Here is a 22,926-nt window from a genome sequence, read left to right as displayed (position 1 = left end):
AATTCAATCCAATTCCATTAGATTCCATCAAATTCTATGAAACAAACGCGAAAAGTTCCACCATCTTCTTTTTCTCGACAGCCATGCGCATACATTTAATCCCTTGGGATACTCTAGCGTGAGTTAAGACAATATATTGTGATTTAAACCCCTAACCTGAAATTTGCCGTTCAAAAAATAAGTAAATAATTAAACGTTGATAATTTATGTAGTATAGTAGTCTCTTTAATCTTTATATATTCCGTACAGAAACTAAAACAAAAGTATAAAAGAAAAACAAAAAGGAAAAGAAGTAGATTCTCGATGCTACAGTTCAAATATGATCTTTTCCATGGACTTTTTAGAAAAGATGCGTAATTTATTAATTAATGAATTCAAGAGCGTGCGTTAAGTATTACAGTACTACTACTACTTTAAACCAAGTTCAAAGTGCACTAATTTATTTCTTAAGCTAGTTAATATACTATTGCTCGACATAATTAATCAAACCGAAAGTGATATGATTATTTGAACGGTATAGGTGATAGTTTAGCTATAGGCTTATAGCTGGGGTTTTTTTTTTTTTTTTTTTTAAAGGTGAATTTCGCTTGAAAACTTCGTGTCGTGATTTGACAGCGAGAGGTCTAACATACGTTGTCTTAACCTGGTCCAAGCTAGAGAGCTCCCTTGAAGTAGAAATGTCTATTTCAAATACCCAATGGGGGAAAAAACCCTACTAATCCGTCCGAAGGCACGACGATCAATAGGGGTAAACCCTGCCTCTTCAGACTTAAACCTAGGTATACCCAAGCCAAGCTTTCATAAAAAGACTTCATATGTACTCCCAAGTCTTGAACCCAAGACCTCCTGCTTGTAAGACATGTGCTCAACCACTTGAACAAACTAGATGGCGTTAGTTATAGGCTTATAGCTAACGTCATAATTTATATGAAAACCTTATAAGTTCAAAGATTTAATTTAACTTTATAATAATGCATTTTTGATTTATGCCAAAGTTAACCACTTTTTAGGTGGACTAGTGTATAACATCTTGAATGTTTTTACTATCGGTCATGAAAAATTCCGATAAAGTAGTGTATATATTTTTATTAAAAAGTATATATTTTTATTAAAAAGTTTTCTTCTTACCGGTAACCTATATAAAGAGATCCATCTACTCAGAAGTGATAACAATAAAAAATTTCAAATATGAAAAAATCAAAAAATTCATAAAAAAATAAATATAAAAGAGGTCAAAATATTAAAAACTTATAGGAAATTTTCAAAATAAGATAAAAATTTTATTTAAAAAAAAAAAAAAACAATTTGAGGGGGCATTGGCCCTCTATGTGATACTGCGCGTCTACCATTAATTTGTAAAACATCAGTAATTTGTTTACCAATTTATGACAACGTTATAAATGCTAAATCTACTAAGGAAAGTATATGTAGTACCCCATTTTGGAAGTTCATATAAATAAATTTAATCAAAGTTAAAGCTAGCACTATCGCCTAAATTATTATCAAAATGAACATATATAATAAAATACTGGGCTTTAAAAAATGCAAAATCGTATAACTTCGCAGCGAAGTTTGGAAGGAACACTAAAATGTGTAGAAAGAATTTATTTGTGTATGGCCTTAATGTTAATATACTTCAATTCCTTTACATATATAAATGAATTAATGTATAAGCAAGTTAAATAATTAGTTAAAAAATGCCTCGATCACATGCACATAGCTGATCAGAGCCTTCTTAGGATAGCTCGATTTTCAACATACAAAAAAAAAAGAAAATGTCAAGAACTTGAGGTAGTCTGCTAATGTTGTTGACACGGCTTTTCTATGTGGTTCATCAAACTATGATATGAAGGATGAAGATCGGCAAAATTTTCATTTTTAAAGGTTTTTATTTGTGATTGTTAAAAGTTAAGTGTAGTTAATTTAAATGTGGTGTTAATTGGAAAAAATTTCAATAATAACCGTTCAAAGTATCTTTATTGTTCATCACCTACTAAGAATTATATTAACGAGTAAATGTCATCCCTATCAATAATTTTGACCAAAATTATCCCTATCGATAAACATTAATTAACCAACTAGCCGAGAGTTAGGGGGAGAGGAGTGGTCACGGCATGGATGGTGGCATGCCCATGTCGCTGAACGAACACCGGCGCCATCAAGGAGGCATCAAAGCGGCATGAAGGTTGGCGGCATTAAAGCCCTGTGTGGGTTGGAGAATTTGAACGTTAGGGGGGGAGCGTGTGATGTGTTGGGAGGGATGAAATTTGACTGTTTGAAGCCATAAAAAAAAAAAAAAAAAAAAATTCCCTACCTCTTTATCTATATATACACTTCATTTTTAACAAAAAAAAATCACCAAACAAAAACATATCTTCACACTTTCAAAAAAAAAAAACACCACATTTTAAAAAAAAATGGATTCATCTTCCTCGTCTTCTTCATTTTGTGTTCCAGCGATGCAACCACCATCAGTTGCGAGTTTGATTTAGTTGTCTTCATTATCATGTAGAATTTTAATTTCGGTTTATATTGTTATGTACTTTTTAATTCATGTTTATGTAATGTTTAGTTTAAGTTTAATGAAATATTTAAGTTTTTATTAAAAAAGAAGAAGCTTGATTAAATTAAATGAAAAAGAAAAAAAAAATTTTGATAGGGTTGAGAAAGTCATGAATGCCATTAAAAATGGTTGAGGGGGATGGTTGGAAGGGTTGAAAAGTAAGATTGGGTTAGAGGTATTTGATTGGTGGGATTTGGGAGGGATGAAATTTTGGGAGGCATGACTCCTTTCCCCCTGACTAGTTTTCTGTCTTTGAAAAAATAAAGACACTCTAAACGATAAACAAGTAGTATACTTTTATTTCACATGAAATTCTATTAATTAATAACTAGTCAGGATTTACATTAAACAAAAAATTTACAAATAGTAGGACTGTTTAGCAGATTTTTTTTTTAACGACAAATATAATACACTATTAAATTACACCCTATAATATTAAATTACACCATTGTCAAGGATTGAACCTTGATCTATACTTTAAGATGCAAGAATCTCTACCACCCCACTTAAATGGTGATGACACTGTTTAGCCGATCTACCTTGCTAAACCTAGTCATGCATCTACATTTATATTAAACTAGATTAAACTCACACGTTGTGTTAGACTAACTGAAAAAATAAATAAAAAATACAATAACTGATAGTTACATTATACTTGTATATTCATAATTTATGACATAAAAAGCTGTTAGATTACAATTGATGTAAAAAAAAAAGTTATAGTTTATGAATATTTGACATACGTACGTTAAATATGTTAAAACATGACTAATGAAACATAAATATTTATAAATCATAAAAATCTTTCTTATGATATATATTTAAATAAATATAATATAATAAAAAATCTTATTAGAAAAAAAGATAATTATCATTGAATTACTAAAAATGTCATTTAAAAAAAATACTCTTTTTTAATTATACAGAGAGACTAATGATGAAAATAAAAAAAAATACTCTTTCTTTTTACTAATTCAAGCCATACACTTTAGACCTATAATAATATTTGTTTTCAACAACAAAACATAAATGAATTAATAGTTCAATTCGAAGGCATGTATTCCTTTAAATCTTAAGAGTGAAGTTTGATTCTCTACAATATTTTAAATCCTTTTAACTAAAAAATATAAATATCCATGGTGTCGCTATGAATGAGATCGCAAATTATATATCAGATTTTAAAACACAAAAGTCATAGAATTAACACGTAGGAAAAAAGCTAATGTGACGAGTGAAAGGAAGTGCCACGTAGGATTAAACATATCATCTCTTAATTATATAGAGAAAATGATGGTTGTGTTAACTCATCAAATAGAATCGCTTTGAATGGAACACTAGATCCAAAAAGCGATTTATTTCGAAATTTCCATATGAGCCAACCAGTGGCAGCTTAAGATTTTTGGAAGGCTCACACGTAATTCATTTTTGGGCCTAGTTCATTACTATACAAATTAAAGTAAAAAAGAAAACAAAGTAACTCGACTTTTATAATTAAACTACTACTAATAATAATAAAAAAAAATTACAGATGTTGATGCAAAAACTAAATGGATGTTACTGCAATGTAAATTATAGTATGGTATTTAGTCCAAAATCCAAACATTAAGGCTATGTTTGGCACAAGCTTTTCAGAAACTTTAGCTTTTATTTTTAAACTAAAAGCTCCTATAATCCTAAAAGCAGTGTTTGGTGAAAAAAGTTCCAAGCTTTTAAATATGTTGAAAAACTCTTTTAAAAAATGCTTAGGCTACTAACATTTCATGTACAACTCCAAGCTTTTCATATTATAATTATACTTAAATAACCTACTTTATTACTATGTGAAATAAATCAGATACATATAGGTTTGTGTATATTATACCTGATGCAATGTATCTCTCACTAAATTTATATATAAAGATCATTTTGTAGGCTAATATATATGTAAAATATTGATTTTTCTTATAAAATTTTTAATATTTATTTTATATTTTTAAGTTACAACTACTGTGTCGAACACCACTAAAACTAAAAGCTCCTGCTAACAGCTTTGACAAAAAGTTACAGCTTACAGCTCTAACTAAAAGCTACAACTACCAGCTACAGCTACTTTTGCCAAACATACCCTAAATATAATATACAAAATTTTGGAGGCCTTGAAATTTTGGGGGCCTAAAATAATCGGCTAATCACGTGGTACTATTGATCTACCCCTAGAGCCACCACATGATACATAAAACACCTCCTCGTTTTTTTTTCATTATAGAAGTCACTTGGATTTTTAAAAACCGAAGTAACCATTCCTCGTATGAAGAACCCTCTATAAAGTTAACGTCCCGTCATTCGACAATCATACGATACAACTCTCTCGCCTTAGGACGTTCATAAAATATTAGTGTATTAGTTATCATTAGTAGTCATGGGGTGATAATCTAATAGTTAAAGAATTTTCTACTTTATGGTTTTTTTCTAGGACCGGGATCAAGGATCCCAAATTTGTCTTAGGCAAATATTGTGAGTAGATCTTATCAAAAGTATATCCATCCGTACATGGGAGAGCAAACCTTTTATAGCGTTGTTGTGATTTGAATCCGGCATGGATTTTTCAAAATTATGGGTGTTAGTTATTTATCCGTTTTTTTAGGAAAAAAAAATTATGATCAGTAAATATATATTTTAAAAGTCGACAATCATGTTAATAGGCTTAAATTTTTGGCTCTGATTTAAACACATATGGTTTTCGACATGTCATTTTTATACAAATATTTTTAATTAACTTGCTCCTGATATAATCAAAACTGACATTGTTATCATATAGATACCAGTTTTTTAAAACTTGTTTTGGAGAAAAGTTACATCTCAATTTTTTTATATATAATATTTATGTACCAAAGAATCTTTATTTTTGTCTTTCTAATGTGCATTTATAACTGGATGCATAATAAAAGCACTTTTTGAAAGAGTAGTTGAGAAACTCCAGATTAATCATTCGTTGACTAATATAATAATATAATATAATATAATAGTGAATAAGGTAATGCCTCTTCATATACCGTAATAAACTACCACTTAAGTAATATAAATAATTTGTTAATTAACGAAGGTCAGCTTAGCGAATCAAAGATATATACGGTATTTCTTTAAAGTTTAAGTCCGAGTCTTGTAGCTGATAAGTTTTTAGATGTTTTTTTCTGAGAATTCACATTACTCACATTACGGTAATGTAGACTTAGTGTATATCCAATTAACACAATATAGTCTACACGTATTAAGTCTATACAGTGAGTTCAAGAATGGAGATGATTCGAAACACACTGTTCCAAAACAAAATGCCGGATCACTTTCCTTGTTACTACATGTAGGATCGTTATTTTCTTGATCTAAAGCTTTCCTTTTAATCTTTTACTCCCTCCGTTGCATATTAAGTGTCCTATTTTGATTTTTTGAGTCTTTTTCTTTGAACTTTGACCGTAAATATTTTTGTTTGTATTATATAATATATATGAATTGATTGAGTTTTACATGTACTTTTTATTGATATAACTTTCATCAACTAATATATAACACAAACAAAGATATTTACGGTCAAAGTCGGAAGAAAAAGACTTGACCAGTCAAAATTGGACAATTAAAATGGGACGGAGGGAGTATCTTTTAACGACTAGCGTATAATTTGTGTTGTCTATGTTTTATATCAGTTATAGTATAGTGGAGAAAAATAAAAGATATGGAAAAGATATTTCAATTAAGTATGAATTAAAAGTTACACTTAAAATGAACCATACATATCCTTTCAAAGTTACAAATTACATATAAGTTCAGATCATATGTATAGTAAGTATTACAAGTTGGAACGATATATGTCGATCAAAGAGTACTTGTATAGAGAAATACATGTCTTTCATAAACATGCCGCAAAATAAAACAAGAAAAATAAAACGACACAGATTCAAGATATATATAGATTTACGACTCTCTTAACCACTTAATTGAGCTTCTAATATAGTTTAACAAAGATGATCATCACTTTGAAGTGCTTAAAAGTGAAAAACAAAAAGGACCAATAATTTATATCATATCAAGTTAATTAAGATGATATAAATTTATTTTCTTTTTCCTACTGGCCGGTGATGCATGGAAGGTGGACAAGAAGAGCGATAGATGATATGATTTGGGGGTTTTGATGAACATGAAAAGATAGTTTATAGTGGGATCAGCTCACCCAAATGATTGCTTATTTGCTATTGATAAAAATTAGGGCATTTTACTTACATGTCCTTTAAAAGCAAATTAAAAATAAAACATAATAATGGCAGATATATCCCATCCCATCATCATATATAATGATAGTGCACAAATGAGTATCTACTCGATCAAGACGTGTTGATTGACAAAGTGAATCGAGCCAGCATTCCACGAGTTTATAATTATTAAATTATTAAAATGTTTACATCATTACGAGAAGAAAAATGAAAAAAGGTACGTCGTGATATTGTGCTTTAATAGTTATCGATAATTTTGTAGGTATATATTATTTATTTAGGGATTGGGTATTGTAAAACAATTATTAAAGTAAAATAAGTAATACATGATCTTGACCCTTAGATCATTGTTAGATTGATGCATGAAGATTCACGAAGCAATTGATGCACGATGATTTTCATCATGCACGGTGATTTTCAGTGTAAAAAAAAATATATGTATTATTTGTTTTACTTTAATACTTGCTATATTTTACATAAAATCTATTTAGATAAAGTTCATGTGATAACTATTTAAATTAGAGAAATCATGAAAAGTTTTATAGTATAATTTGATGTCCATATATGAATGATAGTCACATATTTATTCACATATAAACTATCAAGTTATATGTGTGGGTTAGTCAAGAGTAGTTTATTTCAAAACGGCTAAAGCATAATTCAAGATTTTCAGCAAGACACCAAAGAATTAAAAATTACATGAAATGACTCGGGCTATTGTGCTACATAGTCCAAAAAAAGGTAAAACATTTAAATCGGATACTAATCCAAATATACAAAGTCGATAGGTTTAACAACTTGTCGCTAGTTGCATTTGTACCGCGGAATTTTTCTGTTTTTCTATAATAAAATTATTAAATTTGGGTTCATTAGTATTACCGAAGTCATCAAAAACGCAACATACTTTTTGATATCGTGTTATAACAGTATCAATATCTTTTGATGTGATAACCCATGTTTTGTGATTTCTTTGGTGTTAAAGTTAAGGGAAATGTTAAATACAGCCCTAAGGGTTGTATTTAACATGTATAAAAAAACTTGTACCTTCCATATTAAAAATCCGTCCCTGATTTTCATGGTAAATGTACAAACAATTTATGCACCTTAAACACAGCCCTAATGGCTGTATTTAGCAAACCCCTAAAGTTAATTAGCTAGGCTTGATATATATTTAATATGTTAACTCATGTTTCGTTATATCTTTAAAGAAATAAGTTACCTTTGGAATAAATAGATTTCCTTAAAACGTACTAATAGAAAGATCCAAGGCTTATGTGAGCCAAGGCTGGTATTATACGAGTACATAATATGTCGGAATTGGTCAGTGACCCCTTGTGCCGCCAATCCATCGATCATACGAGTACAAAACAAGCATTGGGCGCATCCGGGTTTCTACATAAAACGTGCTTGCTTATAACATTTCTTCAATTAACTTTGCACAGTCTCGATAGTTACTCAAGTAATTGGCATATCATATATGGATAGCCTTTTGGAACAATCCAAAAACTAATTTAGTGCACAAGGTTGAAAAGTCGATCAACCTATTAGCAACAACATCTACATACAACTTGCTTGTATGTGATTGGATGGCTAAAAGTCGATAACAAACACTTAGATATTGCCTAATTCGGTAATATGAGACGCATTAATTCTATGAGTATCAATAGATTTTGATTATAATATATTAAATAATCGCACATAGGCATATTATTGCCTTATTGGGTACTTTTCTTTTTGAATAATTATTATCGTGTATTTGGGTAAAAATAATATAAGTGATATCTGAGAATTTCATATATATGTTTGATGATCTTGTATCGAGCAATGTAGGACCGATAGGTTGTTATCGTTTTTTTCATGTTGATGTTGAATATGATATATGCTTTAGTTGTTTTATTATTGATGTAGGTGTTTTTTGGATTAGCTTAGTTTTTGTCAATTTAGCTTTGATAACCTTTACTGGCATAGGAAAGGAACTAATGTGGCATTCAGCCACATTACTCGTTTTGTAATGTTCTAATGTTGTTGGTATAAAAGTTTAAATAGGGTAACCTTTTTACCCAAAAGAAAAAAGATATATATGCTTTAGTAATATGTTTCATAATCTTTCTAACACTACAAAACTTCAATAAATTTAATATCATAAAAAAAAAAAAAAAAAAAAAAAAAAAAAAAAAAGAAATTGGAGGAAGATGTGACAGTGTGGCACCCTATTACGTAAGAGTATAAAAGAAATGTAGCGAATAATTTGTTATAAAGATGCTTTCAAACGAAAAGGGAAAAAATGTTAGTAATATCGTGAGAGTATATCCTTAAGTATTAAATATAGAGGGGGAAAAAAAATCACTTACGCGATACACATTTCCCATAGAGTATATTGGTGATCGACAATAGCAAAAAGTGAAGTGTAATGTGGGTTACGAATTTTTTTCATGCAACCTTTATTTTTTTGAACTTGTATGTTAGTATTTTACTATGCTAGTGAATTCGGTTATTGTTATAACAATGACAATATCTGTTAGGGACAAGTCAGTCACCCAATTACCCTTTAGATCAACCTACAAGAGTACAAGTTGCTACCAAAGTCCAAATTTTATGTATAGCCAACAACTTAAAAGTTTATAAACGTTCATACTAAATTCATTTACCCTGGCTGAACAAGTTGGAATGAAGTCTAAACATTCAGTTGTTTCTAGAAGCAAAAAAAGAAATTGATGCTTTTTTTTAGATCAAATGAAGATATAATAAGATTTGCGTTTCTTTCTCAGATAAACTCTTTATAGCATACATAACATATATTGCAGACTTTTTTCAAGTAGAAACAGATACCACCTTAATGATGCAAATGCCAAATGGGACGAATTTTCCAAAAAATTCAGTTTAAACAACTCTTCAGAGAAAATATAAGGTAGGTTAAAAAACTTGGGAAACAGACAAATCGCAATTACATAAGTTAGATGTAGGTTGAAAAAGCAAAGTATATAAGTTATCGAATACTCAAAAACTCAAACATAGCATCAATACTCATATAATGTTTATCAGATCTAAACTATAACCTGCAACATAGTTATCAAGTGCTGATGAGAATTATCAGCAACACAATACCATGTACAGAAGCTGATGAAATATATGTGTAAGTTTTTCATAAAATTTAAACTATAACCTGCAACACAACAATCAAATGGTTAACTGTAACTTTAAGTCCGACCAGCAGAGGAGATTTGTGCTGCTGCTTAAAAACGATATGCCAATCTTGGTGTTTAGGTCTAAAATTAACAAACCAAAAATTAAAACCAGAAAAGGAAAACCAAACCAGAGCAATATAGTAAAAACATGAATCTCAAAATTTAAAAGATCATCATAGTCTGAAAATATTCTCATGACCATAGTCTAAAGTAGTAAACCATAACAGTAATTCCAACACAACATTGTAGCAAAATATGGTATGGATAAGATAAGGACACACAAAATTCCCTCAACAGGTACCTTTGCCAGCACTTACAGCTTGTCCTCGAAATCAGAGAGTGGTGTCATCTGCTCCTTCAAACCCTTCCTCTTACGGATAGTAGTAACAAGATTGTTCGCCTGTGATCCAGCTTCCAACGGATCTGATCCCATCATATCCCAGTGATCAAACACACATTGCGGGAAGGCTTGTCCTGAAGTAGATGCTCTCAAAGCACTAGAAAACCCAAATGATTCCACGACAGGAAGATACGCCTTGATGTTGTACAATGGAGTTCCAGGCCTCTGCATCTCCTCAAACACATGCCCACGCTTTTGATTCAAAACACTGTAGATTCCACCGAGAGCATTCTCAGGTGCCTGGATTTCAACAAGGTAGACGGGTTCAAGAAGGCGGGGTTTGGCAGTGAGCTGAGAAGCATAGATAACCCTTCTGGCTGTTGGGATGACTTGACCTCCACCTCTGTGGATAGCATCAGCATGGAGAACAACATCACACACTTCGAAACAGATACCTCTCATGTTCTCTTCTGCCAAAGCACCTTCCTTGGAAGCCCACTGGAAACCAGCAACCACTGAATCCTTAATTTCATTCAAATACTGGACTCCCTTACACATATCAACAACCATGTTGGGACCAGTTGTCTCAGGTCCAAAACACCAGATCTTCTTGGCAAGATCCTTGTCCCATCCAAATTCCTCGGACAAGATCTTGGAGCGAACCTTTGGGTCATCACGTGGACCAATTCTGCCATCATCAATAGCCTCAGCAAGTCCCTCTTCCAAGGGCCTGGCTTCCATGTAGAGACGGTTGTGCTTATTAGGGGACTTGCTCATAACAGTGCGGCTTGATTTCTCAAGGACAGTTTCACGGAAGGACACAACTGGGTCTGAAACATTGATTTCAGCACCACCCATGAAATCTTCTTGCAAATCCTTCAAACAGATTTCAAGATGAAGTTCTCCAGCACCAGCAATGATGTGTTCACCAGATTCCTCAATGGTACATACAACCATAGGGTCAGACTTAGCAAGACGTTTAAGACCCTCAACAAGCTTAGGGAGATCAGATGCAACCTTGCACTGAACAGCAACACGCACAACAGGGGAGACAGAAAACTTCATGGCACGAATTGGGTGGGCATCAGTTTCCTTCTCATTTGTCAATGTGGCATTCTTAGTAATAAACTGATCCAAACCAACCAAAGCAACTGTGTTACCGCAGGGAACATCTTCCACAGTTTCTTGCTTTTTACCCATCCAGATAACAGTTCTCTGAACACTCTTGTTATACAAATCCTTCTTTTCTCCAGGGACATAGTTGGGACCCATGATTCTGACCTTCATACCAGTGGAAACCTTCCCAGCAAAAACCCGACCAAAGGCAAAGAATCTACCTTTGTCAGAAGCGGGAATCATCTTAGAAACATAAAGCATAAGAGGGCCATTAGGGTCACAGTTCCTAATAGCATTGGCATACTGATCATCCAAAGGTCCCTCATACAGATTCTCCACACGGTATCTCTGAGCCGTATGAGGGGAAGGCAAATGAAAGATCATCATCTCAAGTAAAGCAGTAGCAGCAGGAAGCCAGCACTGCATGACACGTTTCATAAGAGCCTTGCCCATCAACTCTTTCTCCTCAGCCTTCATGGTAACACCAAGCTTCGCCAACATAGGCCAGAGCTTATCTTTCTTGTCAGTCATGCAAGTATTGATAACTTGCTTAATAGGTTCATAACAAAACTGAACGAAACCACGCTTGCATGTAGCAGAACCAGTGCTCTTGGTGGTCCACTTCTTGGTTGCTGGGTCAAAAAAGTTCTCACCCCAAAGCCTTTCCATCATTTTTGATTCATCAACACCGAACTTGGAAGCATACATCTTTGCAAAGTTGGTAAGAGTAAAAGCCCAACCATGGAGCCCAGCAGAAAATGCAACAGTACCCTTCTCAGGGTAAACCATGACATCACCGAGAAGTGGGTCCTCATATGTAGCCATAATCACATTAGCATTTTCAATAACCCTCTGGAAGGTTTGATATGCTTCTTCTCCATCAACTTGAAGCTCAAGAAAACACCTATCCATCTTGTTGACAGTCAGAACCGGTCGGATCCTTTCACCAAGAGCTTGACGAAGGACAGTTTCGGTTTGAACACATACTCCTTCAATACAATCTACCACAACAAGGGCACCATCAGTGATACGCAGAGCAGCAGTAACTTCAGAAGAGAAGTCAACATGCCCAGGCGAATCAATAAGATTAATCAAGTATTCATTCCCATCACGGTCTCCCTTGAAGGCTTTAAGAGCTGCATCAGTCATCTCATAGTAAAGAGAGATGCCAGTGGATTTGATAGTAATACCACGTTCTGCTTCATCAGCACGGGTATCGGTCATACGAACATCACCAGCAACTTCTTGGGCAATAATACCAGCAGCAGCCACAAGTGAATCAGTCAGTGTGGATTTTCCTATAAACACGGAAAGCAAGGTTAGCAACTGAATTAGAACTATAACTTCCATTAAAAAATACAGAATACTATGTAATATCAAGAAGATATGCACAGACATTATATAACTAAACAAACTAATTAAGCTGTTTCATTACCGTGATCGACATGAGCAATAACAGACATGTTACGAATGTTGTGCTTCTTGTCCATAATGCCACGAAGCTCTTCAGCTGTAAACTTCACCTGTGGTTTGACAAAAGAACAGTACATAATAAGCAAATGTTGTAACTCCTAATATTGCAATAAAGTGAGAAAATGGAAAAGAGGTATCACTTACCATTTTGCTAAATTTTTAGATCTCAAAGAACAATCGTAATATAACGCTAGTAAGAATAAGAAAACCTGCCAAATAAACAAACCACATAATTGTCAGCAGCAGAAAATCACACAGCTATAACAGCTCCTATAAAGCATAGGATACATTAATCAAATCAAAATCACAGACCGGGAACAATAACACGACAGAAAACATCATCAAAAATTCATTAAAATAAAGCCACGTCACAAATCATCCAAATAAATTGAAACAGAATTACAATTACCAGAGAATGCATAAATTTATACACATCACCAATCCAAATCAAAAAATCATTTCACATGTAATAAAATGTAAATTTTACTCTGTTTGTGAAGTGAAGCAACTTAAGTATAACCACCTTATACAGAAAACTATAATTAAATACTATATAAAACGATTAAACTCAATCATATTCAAAAAGAATATAAGTTAAATACACTATAGTCTATACATTCATAAACATATCAAATGATAATCAACATGTTTGAATCTGATTCAAGTATAAACAGATATATTTATATATATCAGATATTATATTCATCAACATATGATATAATATATATTACATGTATGTATATCACATGTTAAATCTAATATAATCTATGACATAGCAATGGATAGATAGCATGAAATACACAACAATTTCAATAACAAATAATCATCAAAAACAGATCAAAATAGCAACAATTAATAACTATAATCGAAATCAAATTCATATTCATATAGCAATTGATATCTAAATATATATATATATATATATATACATATATAAATCATTAATAACAGTAACAATCAATAATTCAATAAATATAACCAGAACAAAATCATATATAAATTATATATATATATATATTCAAAAAATCAGATTCAGATAAACATACATCTAATCTATATCAATGTATATTACATGCCGATGAGATAATAGCAGATCGGAATAGATAATAAGTAAAAGAAGAGGATTTTACCAGAAAAAACAAAAAGAAGAAATAGAAGCAGCGGCGGTGGAGAATTGAGAGAAGAGAAGCTCTCTCAGTTAACCTAAAATTTTGAGAGTGAGAAAATGTGAGAAATATATAGAGAGATAGAGAGGGAGCGGTGCGGCGGTTGTCTCACCAAAACCCTAAATCTATTATTATGTTTACTTACAGAGTTTAAATTTATGTTTTGTGTGTAAATTTATTATTATGTAAATATATCGTTGTTAGGGAAATGATATAAAATTATTAATGTTTGTCATATTGACCTTAAGATCAAACTTGATAGAAACTTGACTTGAATGTTAAGTTGGCAAATTCGGACACGGATTTATTAACATGACACATTATTAATTTTATTTTGTATTAGGTTTTATCAAGTTTCGTGTTGTTAATAATCGACAAATTAAATCACACTTAGTTATCGTGCCATGCTCCTTTTTGGATAAATAATTACATGATAAAATAGGATAACAAGTTTCATGTAACAGATTGACCCGTTAGAATAATTCTTAATGAATGTTATGATTTTCATTTTGATATTTAATAATGATATGTACTCGTATTAGTTCAGAATTTTATATTTGAACAGCAAAAATATTTAAAACTTCAATGAACATTTATTTGTTCAAGGATTATTGTGTTAAAGTAATTATTGTGAATTTTTCATGGACTTTTATTTCCATCGTTATTTTAAGACCTGAAATGTCAATAAACAAGTTTTTTAACAGATTTTATTATGTAAATGTTTTTATCATGTTTGTTCATATTTGGAAAAAATTACTTGACTATCACATTTGCATCAACTAACGCTACTCGACATCACCGCCGCCACCAATATTCGTAGTCCTCATCACCCGTCATCGACACCACTATACCGTTGTCGCTGCCACATAAAAGAACTCCCACTTGGAATGGTAGTGAGAACCCGATCTCCATTAGCTAATTGGTAGGCTAAGGTCCCTAAACAATCACTCAATGGAAAAAGAAGTGATCTAGCGATGACAACCAGGATGTGGGCTTGGAACCAGTCATCCTTTGAAACCTTAATTAGTGGTCACACTTCTACGATGGAGGATCTTGTCAAGTGCAATGGCTTCATTGTGGATGTCCTTACGGGAAAGGCTATGTTAGGGCGTGTGGTCAACGCCTTGGGAGTTTGCGGTAAAGTTCATAATACTATTATACTAACATATTCTGCACCGTTGGATTATACAAGTATATTTTTTATTGACTTATCTATCAATTGAATTGTCAAAATGTGCACTAATAGTGTGTTTTTGACCAAATAATTTAAAACTTCATGTGAAATAATAAACACTACAATTTTTCGTTTTGTAATTTATAACAAAAATCAATACACATAAATTTATAAGTATAAAGTTTTAAGCATTTGGTGGGGTTTTTTTTATCCATTTGGGTTTGATACTTTTGTTGTTTTATACCCCAAAGTTGTGCAACTTCTTAAACGGTGTTATGCCTGGAAAATTTCAGGTACCAATATCTTGAAAGCCCAAGATCTTGACATCTCAGGATCTTGACACAGCGGAACATCCGGAAGATTACTAACGTATTGTTACATATGTTATTATTATCTTCTCTTGAGTTATACATACAGGGTTGATATTATTCAATATCTCACATGGAGAAATACCTCTAACGGTATGAAATCAAGAATACACGTGAAGAATCTATTCAACACGCAAAGAAGACTTAGTCCCCAACATAATCAGACTTCAAGTTGAATTCAACATGAGGCAATATACACTAACGGTCACTTGACCAGTCAAGATCTTCACCAACGTTCAAGAACTGAAGACGTGGAAGATCCCTACAATATCGGATAGTTAGTTTATCACTAGCATTATAAATAGAAGAGGCTTGATCGATCATAGGCACTTACTTTTCACCTGCTATCACTCACTTGTATTCACACACATTGCATTTTACTCTTTTCGCTACTCACACACTTAGAAAGATCGATCAACCTGCTTCCACCAATTGTATTCATTTCAATGATAATTAATAAAATAACAAGGCAGGAACGATTGTTTCCTCCCGGGGTTTTTATGTCGGCGATCCTCTAAGGATTAAGGGCTTTTCCTCGTCATCAAATATCGGTGTTCTTGCTCTTTACTCTTTACTTTACGCATTATTTATTTGATTCTTGCTCAATATCTTGTTTATCTTAACATATCTTACATTATTTACATTAGTTTGCGATTACATTGACCTTCTTTATTGTTTAGTCGACATAATCTGTTTTCAAAAGTCTTTTTATCAACGCATCTTTGTAACTCAACATATTTTACAAGCACACAACCTCACGAACGAAAGTTTGGTTACTTAATTGATCTAAGTCTTCGACGTAGATTATCTTAGGTGATTTTTGACCAAAACAAACGGGTTAGTGAATATTAATTTTTTGTTCATTAAGGCCCCAAATATTGTATTTAGTATGATTAGGTTTGTCATTAAAAAGAGGTAATTGCGCTAATTGTGGCATGTTACCTATCATTATATTGTAATTTTTTTTGGAAATGATATATATAAAAATGAAATTTACATGAAAAAAAATAGTTATAAATTTTTGAGGTGTCGAATGACCCTTTATGTTTAAAAATTTAATTCACAAAAATAAGAAATTTTTTTAGAAAGGTGAGGTTCGAGTATTACATTGGATGGTTTAGACTATGTTGTATTAACCGGGTCCACGTTAAAGAGTCTATTCACCCAATACCTAATAAGAGAAAAAATCTCATAATAATTTACCCAAATGCACGACAACAAGGAAAACTTTGTCTTATAAAATTTGAACAAAAGTTTCCTAAATCAAAGCCCTTATGGAGAGACTTTCTTACTATTAGGTTATTAACCCAATGGTAAAAAAAGATGCAACTTAATTCTTAATTGTTAGATTGAAAGTAATACTATTGAGAAATCATAATTGTATCACACTTTTTTTTCAATTCACCATTATTATGTATTATATACTTGAATTGTTTGCAATTATAGTACATTATATAAAAACTAAGTGGTATAAATATAAGTTCCCATTACTAATGTGTATTAATGTTTTACTAACTAGAGAAAAGAATAGTATGACATTTTGATATGTGTGTTTTATTTCTTGTTTTTAAATTTATGTTGTACAAGTAACTATCTAACTTAAACACACTTAATGAGCAGAGAACGCGGTCAGTGTAATATAGCCTAGTTTACAGGATCGTTCTCAGGGACGCGTTGTTTTACCTAATTTAGTAGTATGTATAATTCTAGTTTGTTTTGGGGATTTGTCACGAACTCCTAATAAACTAATACTTAACAGTAAATAAATAGCCGTAATCGCTTTTCAGCGAGAGGCTAGGTCTGAAAATATTTTGAAAAAGCAAATAACAGTAATTAAATTAAAATACTTGTTTGGCATCTCCGATCTCAGGGTACGACCAAATACTATCCTACTGGTTTGCTAGTCTGTTGGAAACTTCATCGCGGCTCAGATTCTTGTTAAATTCACTTCGCCTAAATAGTAGTGCTGTCGCTAGACATACACTGCCTTATAGACAAATTCTCGCTAGATTCATTGTTGAAGCATTAATGACCTAAAGTTTGTGTTACTAATTCATCTTTTAATTACCCAACCGTTAAGTCATGGTTAGATATAACTCTCTCCGGTGACCACAGTGCTCAGTTACAAAGTCAAAGGATCGCGTTTGATATTGTGAAGCTTCATGTTCAATTCATCCTAATTACTATGGTTTTGGATCCCTTGGTTACAAATGAATCACTTTTTACTTCTAGTTAAAGACTGAATAGTCATTTTCTGTCCTAGAATATTAGTCCTAGTGTATGATCATAGACAACCATCAGAATTAAACTAATATGTTTAGATATAAAACCAATAGCAACATGAATTACTAATAAACATGGATCTACGATAAACAGCAAAATACACTCCAACAGAATCATGTTCAATTACCCAACCGTTAAGTCATGGTTAGATATAACTCTCTCCGGTGACCACAGTGCTCGGTTACAAAGTCAAAGGATCGCGTATGATATTGTGAAGCTTCATGTTCAATTCATCCTAATTACTATGGTTTTGGATCCCTCGGTTACAAATGAATCTCTTTTTACTTCTAGTTAAAGACTGAATAGTCATTTTCTGTCCTAGAATATTAGTCCTAGTGTATGATCATAGACAACCATCAGAATTAAACTAATATGTTCAGATATAAAACCAATAGCAACATGAATTACTAATAAACATGGATCTACGATAAACAGCAAAATACACTCCAACAGAATCTAAACAAACACAGTAAAACAATAAGCGTCTACATGATCACATCGATTCAAACAAGTATTCAGCCTACTAGCATATCATTATTAAAGGAATAACAAAGTTTGAAAAGATAAAAGACATAGTTTGATAATATAAACTAAATAAAGATGAAATATCTAGACCAAGAATGAAGATTGGAAGGTGTTAGAAGCTCCACAACCTCTTTGAAATCTGCAAAGTCAATCTAGGGTTGTTGCTGGGCGGCTAGGGCTGCTGAATCGGCTCTCTCTCTCTGTTAGGGTTTTGAGGGTTAATTCGGCTTAAATAGAGGTGAAAGTCGGTTGCTGAACTGGGCTTACCAGCGACACTGGTACTGGGCTTGAATGAGCTAGTGGCGCTGGTTATTAAGGAGCGGCGCTGGTTCTTGATGGCCAGCGGCGTTGGCTAGGTGCTAGCGGCGCTGGTGGCTCCTACTGCAGCTTTCGCTTATTCGTTTAACTCCCGAATCACTTCCTTGTGTCCTGTAACTTCATAGGCTTCCTTCTTGAGTCTTTTGATGTCATTTACTCTCTTTCGCATCTTCCGTAACCTGCATAATCATACGATCCATTAAGTACCGATAGTTCCGAAATATTAACTAATTTAAGCATTAAAATGAAGCATTTCAATAAGGATTTTTATCACAAAATGGACGCTCATCAAATTCACTCTAAATTAGACAATACCTTAACCATTATGCAAATAGTTGAATCTAGTAAATTTATAGCAAATCTACCGTACAGGAAGGAATTAATGACAACCGTTTCACATAATTATCTAAAGTAACAAATAAACGCTACATGTACAAATCAACTCGTAATTGTTTAAGAATTGTGAAAAGGTTTTTTTGTTTTGTCTAGGGGTTTAATTTTAAAATGATAAGTCTCTTGAGCTTTTCTTTAAATTTAGTGATTAGCTCTTCCTGCTCAATTTAGTTGGATGAGAAGAACTTTTCATTTCTTAAAAAAAAATTTTACAGATTTTTAATAGCTTCCTATTTTACTATTAACTAGTTTTTTGTCTCCGGAGTTATCCCGGAAGACATTACGTAACATCTACATATGTAGAAAAATTTGTAAAATACTTAAAGTTATATGGTAAAAAGTTAAGAAAACAAAACTTTGTTGATAAAAGTTAAAAATCCAAAAATTATGTAGTAAAAATTGTTGACAAAAGTTATTAAAAAAAGTTATGTGGTAAAAAAAAAAAGAATGAACTTTTCTGGTAAAAGTTGAAAAAAAAAAGTAAATAAAGTAAATAAAACAAACTTTTGTGTGGAAAATAGAAGAAACGAAAGTGATGTGACAAAAAGTAAAAGGACGAAAACTTTAGTAAATTTATGTGATAAAAAGTAAGAGAATGAAACTTTCGTGATAAAAGTTAGAAAAACAAAAGTTTAAAAAGTAAATAACACAAAAATTTCGTGCAAGAAGTAAAAGAAATAAAAGTTATGTGACAAAAAAATAAAAGTTTAAAAGTTTATGTGATAAAAAGTAAAAAAAATAAAGTTTCGTGGCAAAATTAGAAAAACGGAAGTTTAAAAACTAAATAAAACAAAACTTTCCTGCCAAAAGTAAAAAAAATTAAATTTATGTGATAAAAAGTAAAAAATTAAAAGTTTCCGTGATAAAAAGTAAAGAGAATGAAACTTTCGTGACAAAAGTTAGAAAAACATATGTTCAAAAACTAAATAAAACCAAAATTTCGTGCTAAAAGTAAAAGAAATTAAAATTATGTGACAAAAGTTAAAAGATTAAAGTTATGTGGCAAAATTAAGAAACCTAAATAAATAATCTAAGTTTGTATTAAAAATAGAAGATGTGAAAGTTTAGGGTAAAAGTGTAAAACAATAAAAGTAGTAACATTTTGTGGCAAAAGTAGAAAAACTAAAAGTTTAGTGGTAAAAATAGAAAAGTTAAAAAAATTACTAATAGCCAAGGCTACCTTAATTTGTTATATATAAATAATGTGAGTTACTCTTATTTGAATTATTTCAAAAGTAAATGCACCTATGTGCATAAAATTAAAAGTAAACATTAGGAGCTCTTCTTCGACAAGGAACATTGACAATTTTTTGGCATGATGGTTTCCTTGGCCCAATCTTGTGGCAAAAATTGACAACAATTTAATCGCCCCCGTGGAAGCGATTGTGGAAAAAACCGATAAGCAGAAAAAACATGCAAAGTTATTTATTGTTTTTGTGTTAGTATTGGTAAAAAAAATGCTATCACCCCTCATAATTTGGTAAGTTTTGATAAGGCCATATGTCACTATGTCATTAGTTGAAAGTTGGTGTCAAAACTTATTCATTCAATGAAAAGTTGCAATATATCCTTACCCTTTGTATCAACTATTGAATTAAGCTATTATAAATAAGTATGGTATCCGCACAATACGGCGACATTGGTAGGGAAGGTGGTCTAGTGGTGTCAGTGATGGTATTATTGGTAGTGGTGGTGGTGGTGGCGGTGACAAGTAGTGTATGTTGATTTAATTGTGATAGTGAAAATTTTTAGAAGATAATAGACTTAAAGTGTTAATTGTTAAAATAAAAGTATAAAGTGTAAATTATAATTAATTAAGGACAAAACATAAAAAGTCAATGTTAATTCTGATAATTCAAAGGTAGAATTACCTAAAATAAAAAGAGATCATTTATTTTATAAGAGGGTAAAAATAAAAATAAAGATAAAGATTTAGTAGTAAAACTTCCTCTCCTAATTATATATTCCCAAAAGGTATTATAAAGACATTTTTGTATATTATACACAAAAGCGAATATATCTAACTTCGATTTACATCGAACAACCTTAATAAATTTAGTAGTTGTTTGTTGATACTTCGATGCAAAAAGTCCAACTATGATTACAGGTACGGTAAAGATTTTCGTTCTTATTCAAAATATATATATGCTTTATTGTACATTCTACACTACGTTAATATTATATTATATTCTTTTACCTTAAATTATTAAATAAAATAATATGTTAAACATCACTACAACAAAGCATCAATCAGATCATTGTCATTTGAATGTATAAATTTGAAGTTGTTTGAGTGTTAAAAGTTATTCGAAAAAGAGAAACCGATGGACCGTAACAAAATTTAAGTTTATCGAACCGTATATTTTATACGAGTATATATTAACTTTAGTATGGTTAACCGAACTGGCCTTTTTCTTTATTTCTCTCGGTTTGGTTATGCTTCATGATTTTGAACTATTAATTGTAAAACATATATCTAAATTAACAATTATTTTGTTATTACCTGATTAACCCAAGTGAAAGTAATAGCTCGTATTTGATAGATGATAGCATCCACTAGGCCAAAGCAAATGGTTTAAATTATTATTATTAAAGTGTTTGTTTATTAAAGTGATAAATAATATATATACACTTGTTTTTTTATTATTAAATAAAAAAACAAACATTTTTATAATTTAATGGATTAAGTATAATGATTTCTTAATTAAAATCTAAACAAACACTACCTAACTTTATCCAATTCATATCATTTTTTTTTTTTTACCTATTTCTTATTATCATATCATCACATTACACCACCATCTCTTTCTAACTTTTATTTCCAGAAAATATCACTATCAACCTTTTTTTTTTCTCCCATATTTTTCATTTAATTCTCAAATATCTTAAATTCTTAATTACTATATTTAAAAAAAATGTATGGCGTGTTTTTTTTTTCCACCGTGACCATCTAATTATTTCCTCACATCTTCTCTTTCTCACCATCTTATTTTTCTCACTTCACAACTTAATTTCTCAGCATAACCCACTTTCTTATTCTTTCACATTTTGTTTCTAGAAAACTAAAAAACCCTCTAGAAAATTTTGTTTTGCCAAAAGTATTGTCACGTCAACATCATATCTTATTATTATTATCATTTTTTCTTTTTCTCCGTAACACATCATTATAATACTGAACCTAATATTATTTTAATTAACATTACAAAATATAATTAGATTAAGAATAAAACATTTCATTAAAATAAAAATAAAAATATTTTAAAATAAAAAACATTGAATTAGTAAAGAAAATGGCGAACAAAAGACCGTGTGCTGAAAAATATTTTCTTTATTAGATATGCAAAAAATTTATATAATGTTTATGAAGCACATGTCTGCATTTACATTATTTGATTCTGCATCGATTTCATTCGTGGGTAGAAATTTACCATGCGCCCGATAGCATAAGGAGTTGTTGAACAATCAATTTGTCATTGTCCAATAACAATTAAGCCCTTTTGTATTAATTGGAACTTAATGATTAGGTATACAAAATATCATTATTGACCCAACAAGTGCAGCTTTGCATGATTAATTAACTAAGTCCAATCCGTCCAATAGCATCTTTGTATGAACTAACTTCCCATTTTAAGACTAGATCTCATGGGATGTGTTCCTGTGAATTTACTATAGTTTCTATAAACATACCATTCTCATTAAGAAGTATTAATGAGTAATGACATTCATAGTTACTAAGGGATCCACAATTCTAATATTTACAAAATACAACAATAATAATAAT

General features: G+C 31.4%; 1 protein-coding gene across 1 annotated transcript; it reads right to left on the bottom strand.

Annotated features, from left to right (window-relative positions):
* Positions 1-10,127: 10,127 nt before the first annotated feature.
* On the bottom strand, positions 10,128-13,127 carry LOC122582617 (elongation factor 2). The gene is made up of 3 exons (XM_043755035.1): positions 13,063-13,127; positions 12,881-12,968; positions 10,128-12,743 (listed from the first exon to the last, which is right to left on the bottom strand). Exons 1-3 carry the CDS (start codon positions 13,063-13,065, stop codon positions 10,303-10,305), a joined length of 2,532 nt encoding a protein of 843 aa, XP_043610970.1. The 5' UTR covers positions 13,066-13,127; the 3' UTR covers positions 10,128-10,302.
* Between the last annotated feature and the right edge of the window lie 9,799 nt (positions 13,128-22,926).

The sequence above is a fragment of the Erigeron canadensis genome, chromosome 9 (assembly GCF_010389155.1).
Source record: "Erigeron canadensis isolate Cc75 chromosome 9, C_canadensis_v1, whole genome shotgun sequence".
Classification (NCBI taxonomy): Eukaryota; Viridiplantae; Streptophyta; class Magnoliopsida; order Asterales; family Asteraceae; genus Erigeron; species Erigeron canadensis.
The sequence above is the reverse complement of the archived record's forward strand: the minus strand, read 5'-3'. Positions and strand labels throughout refer to the sequence as shown.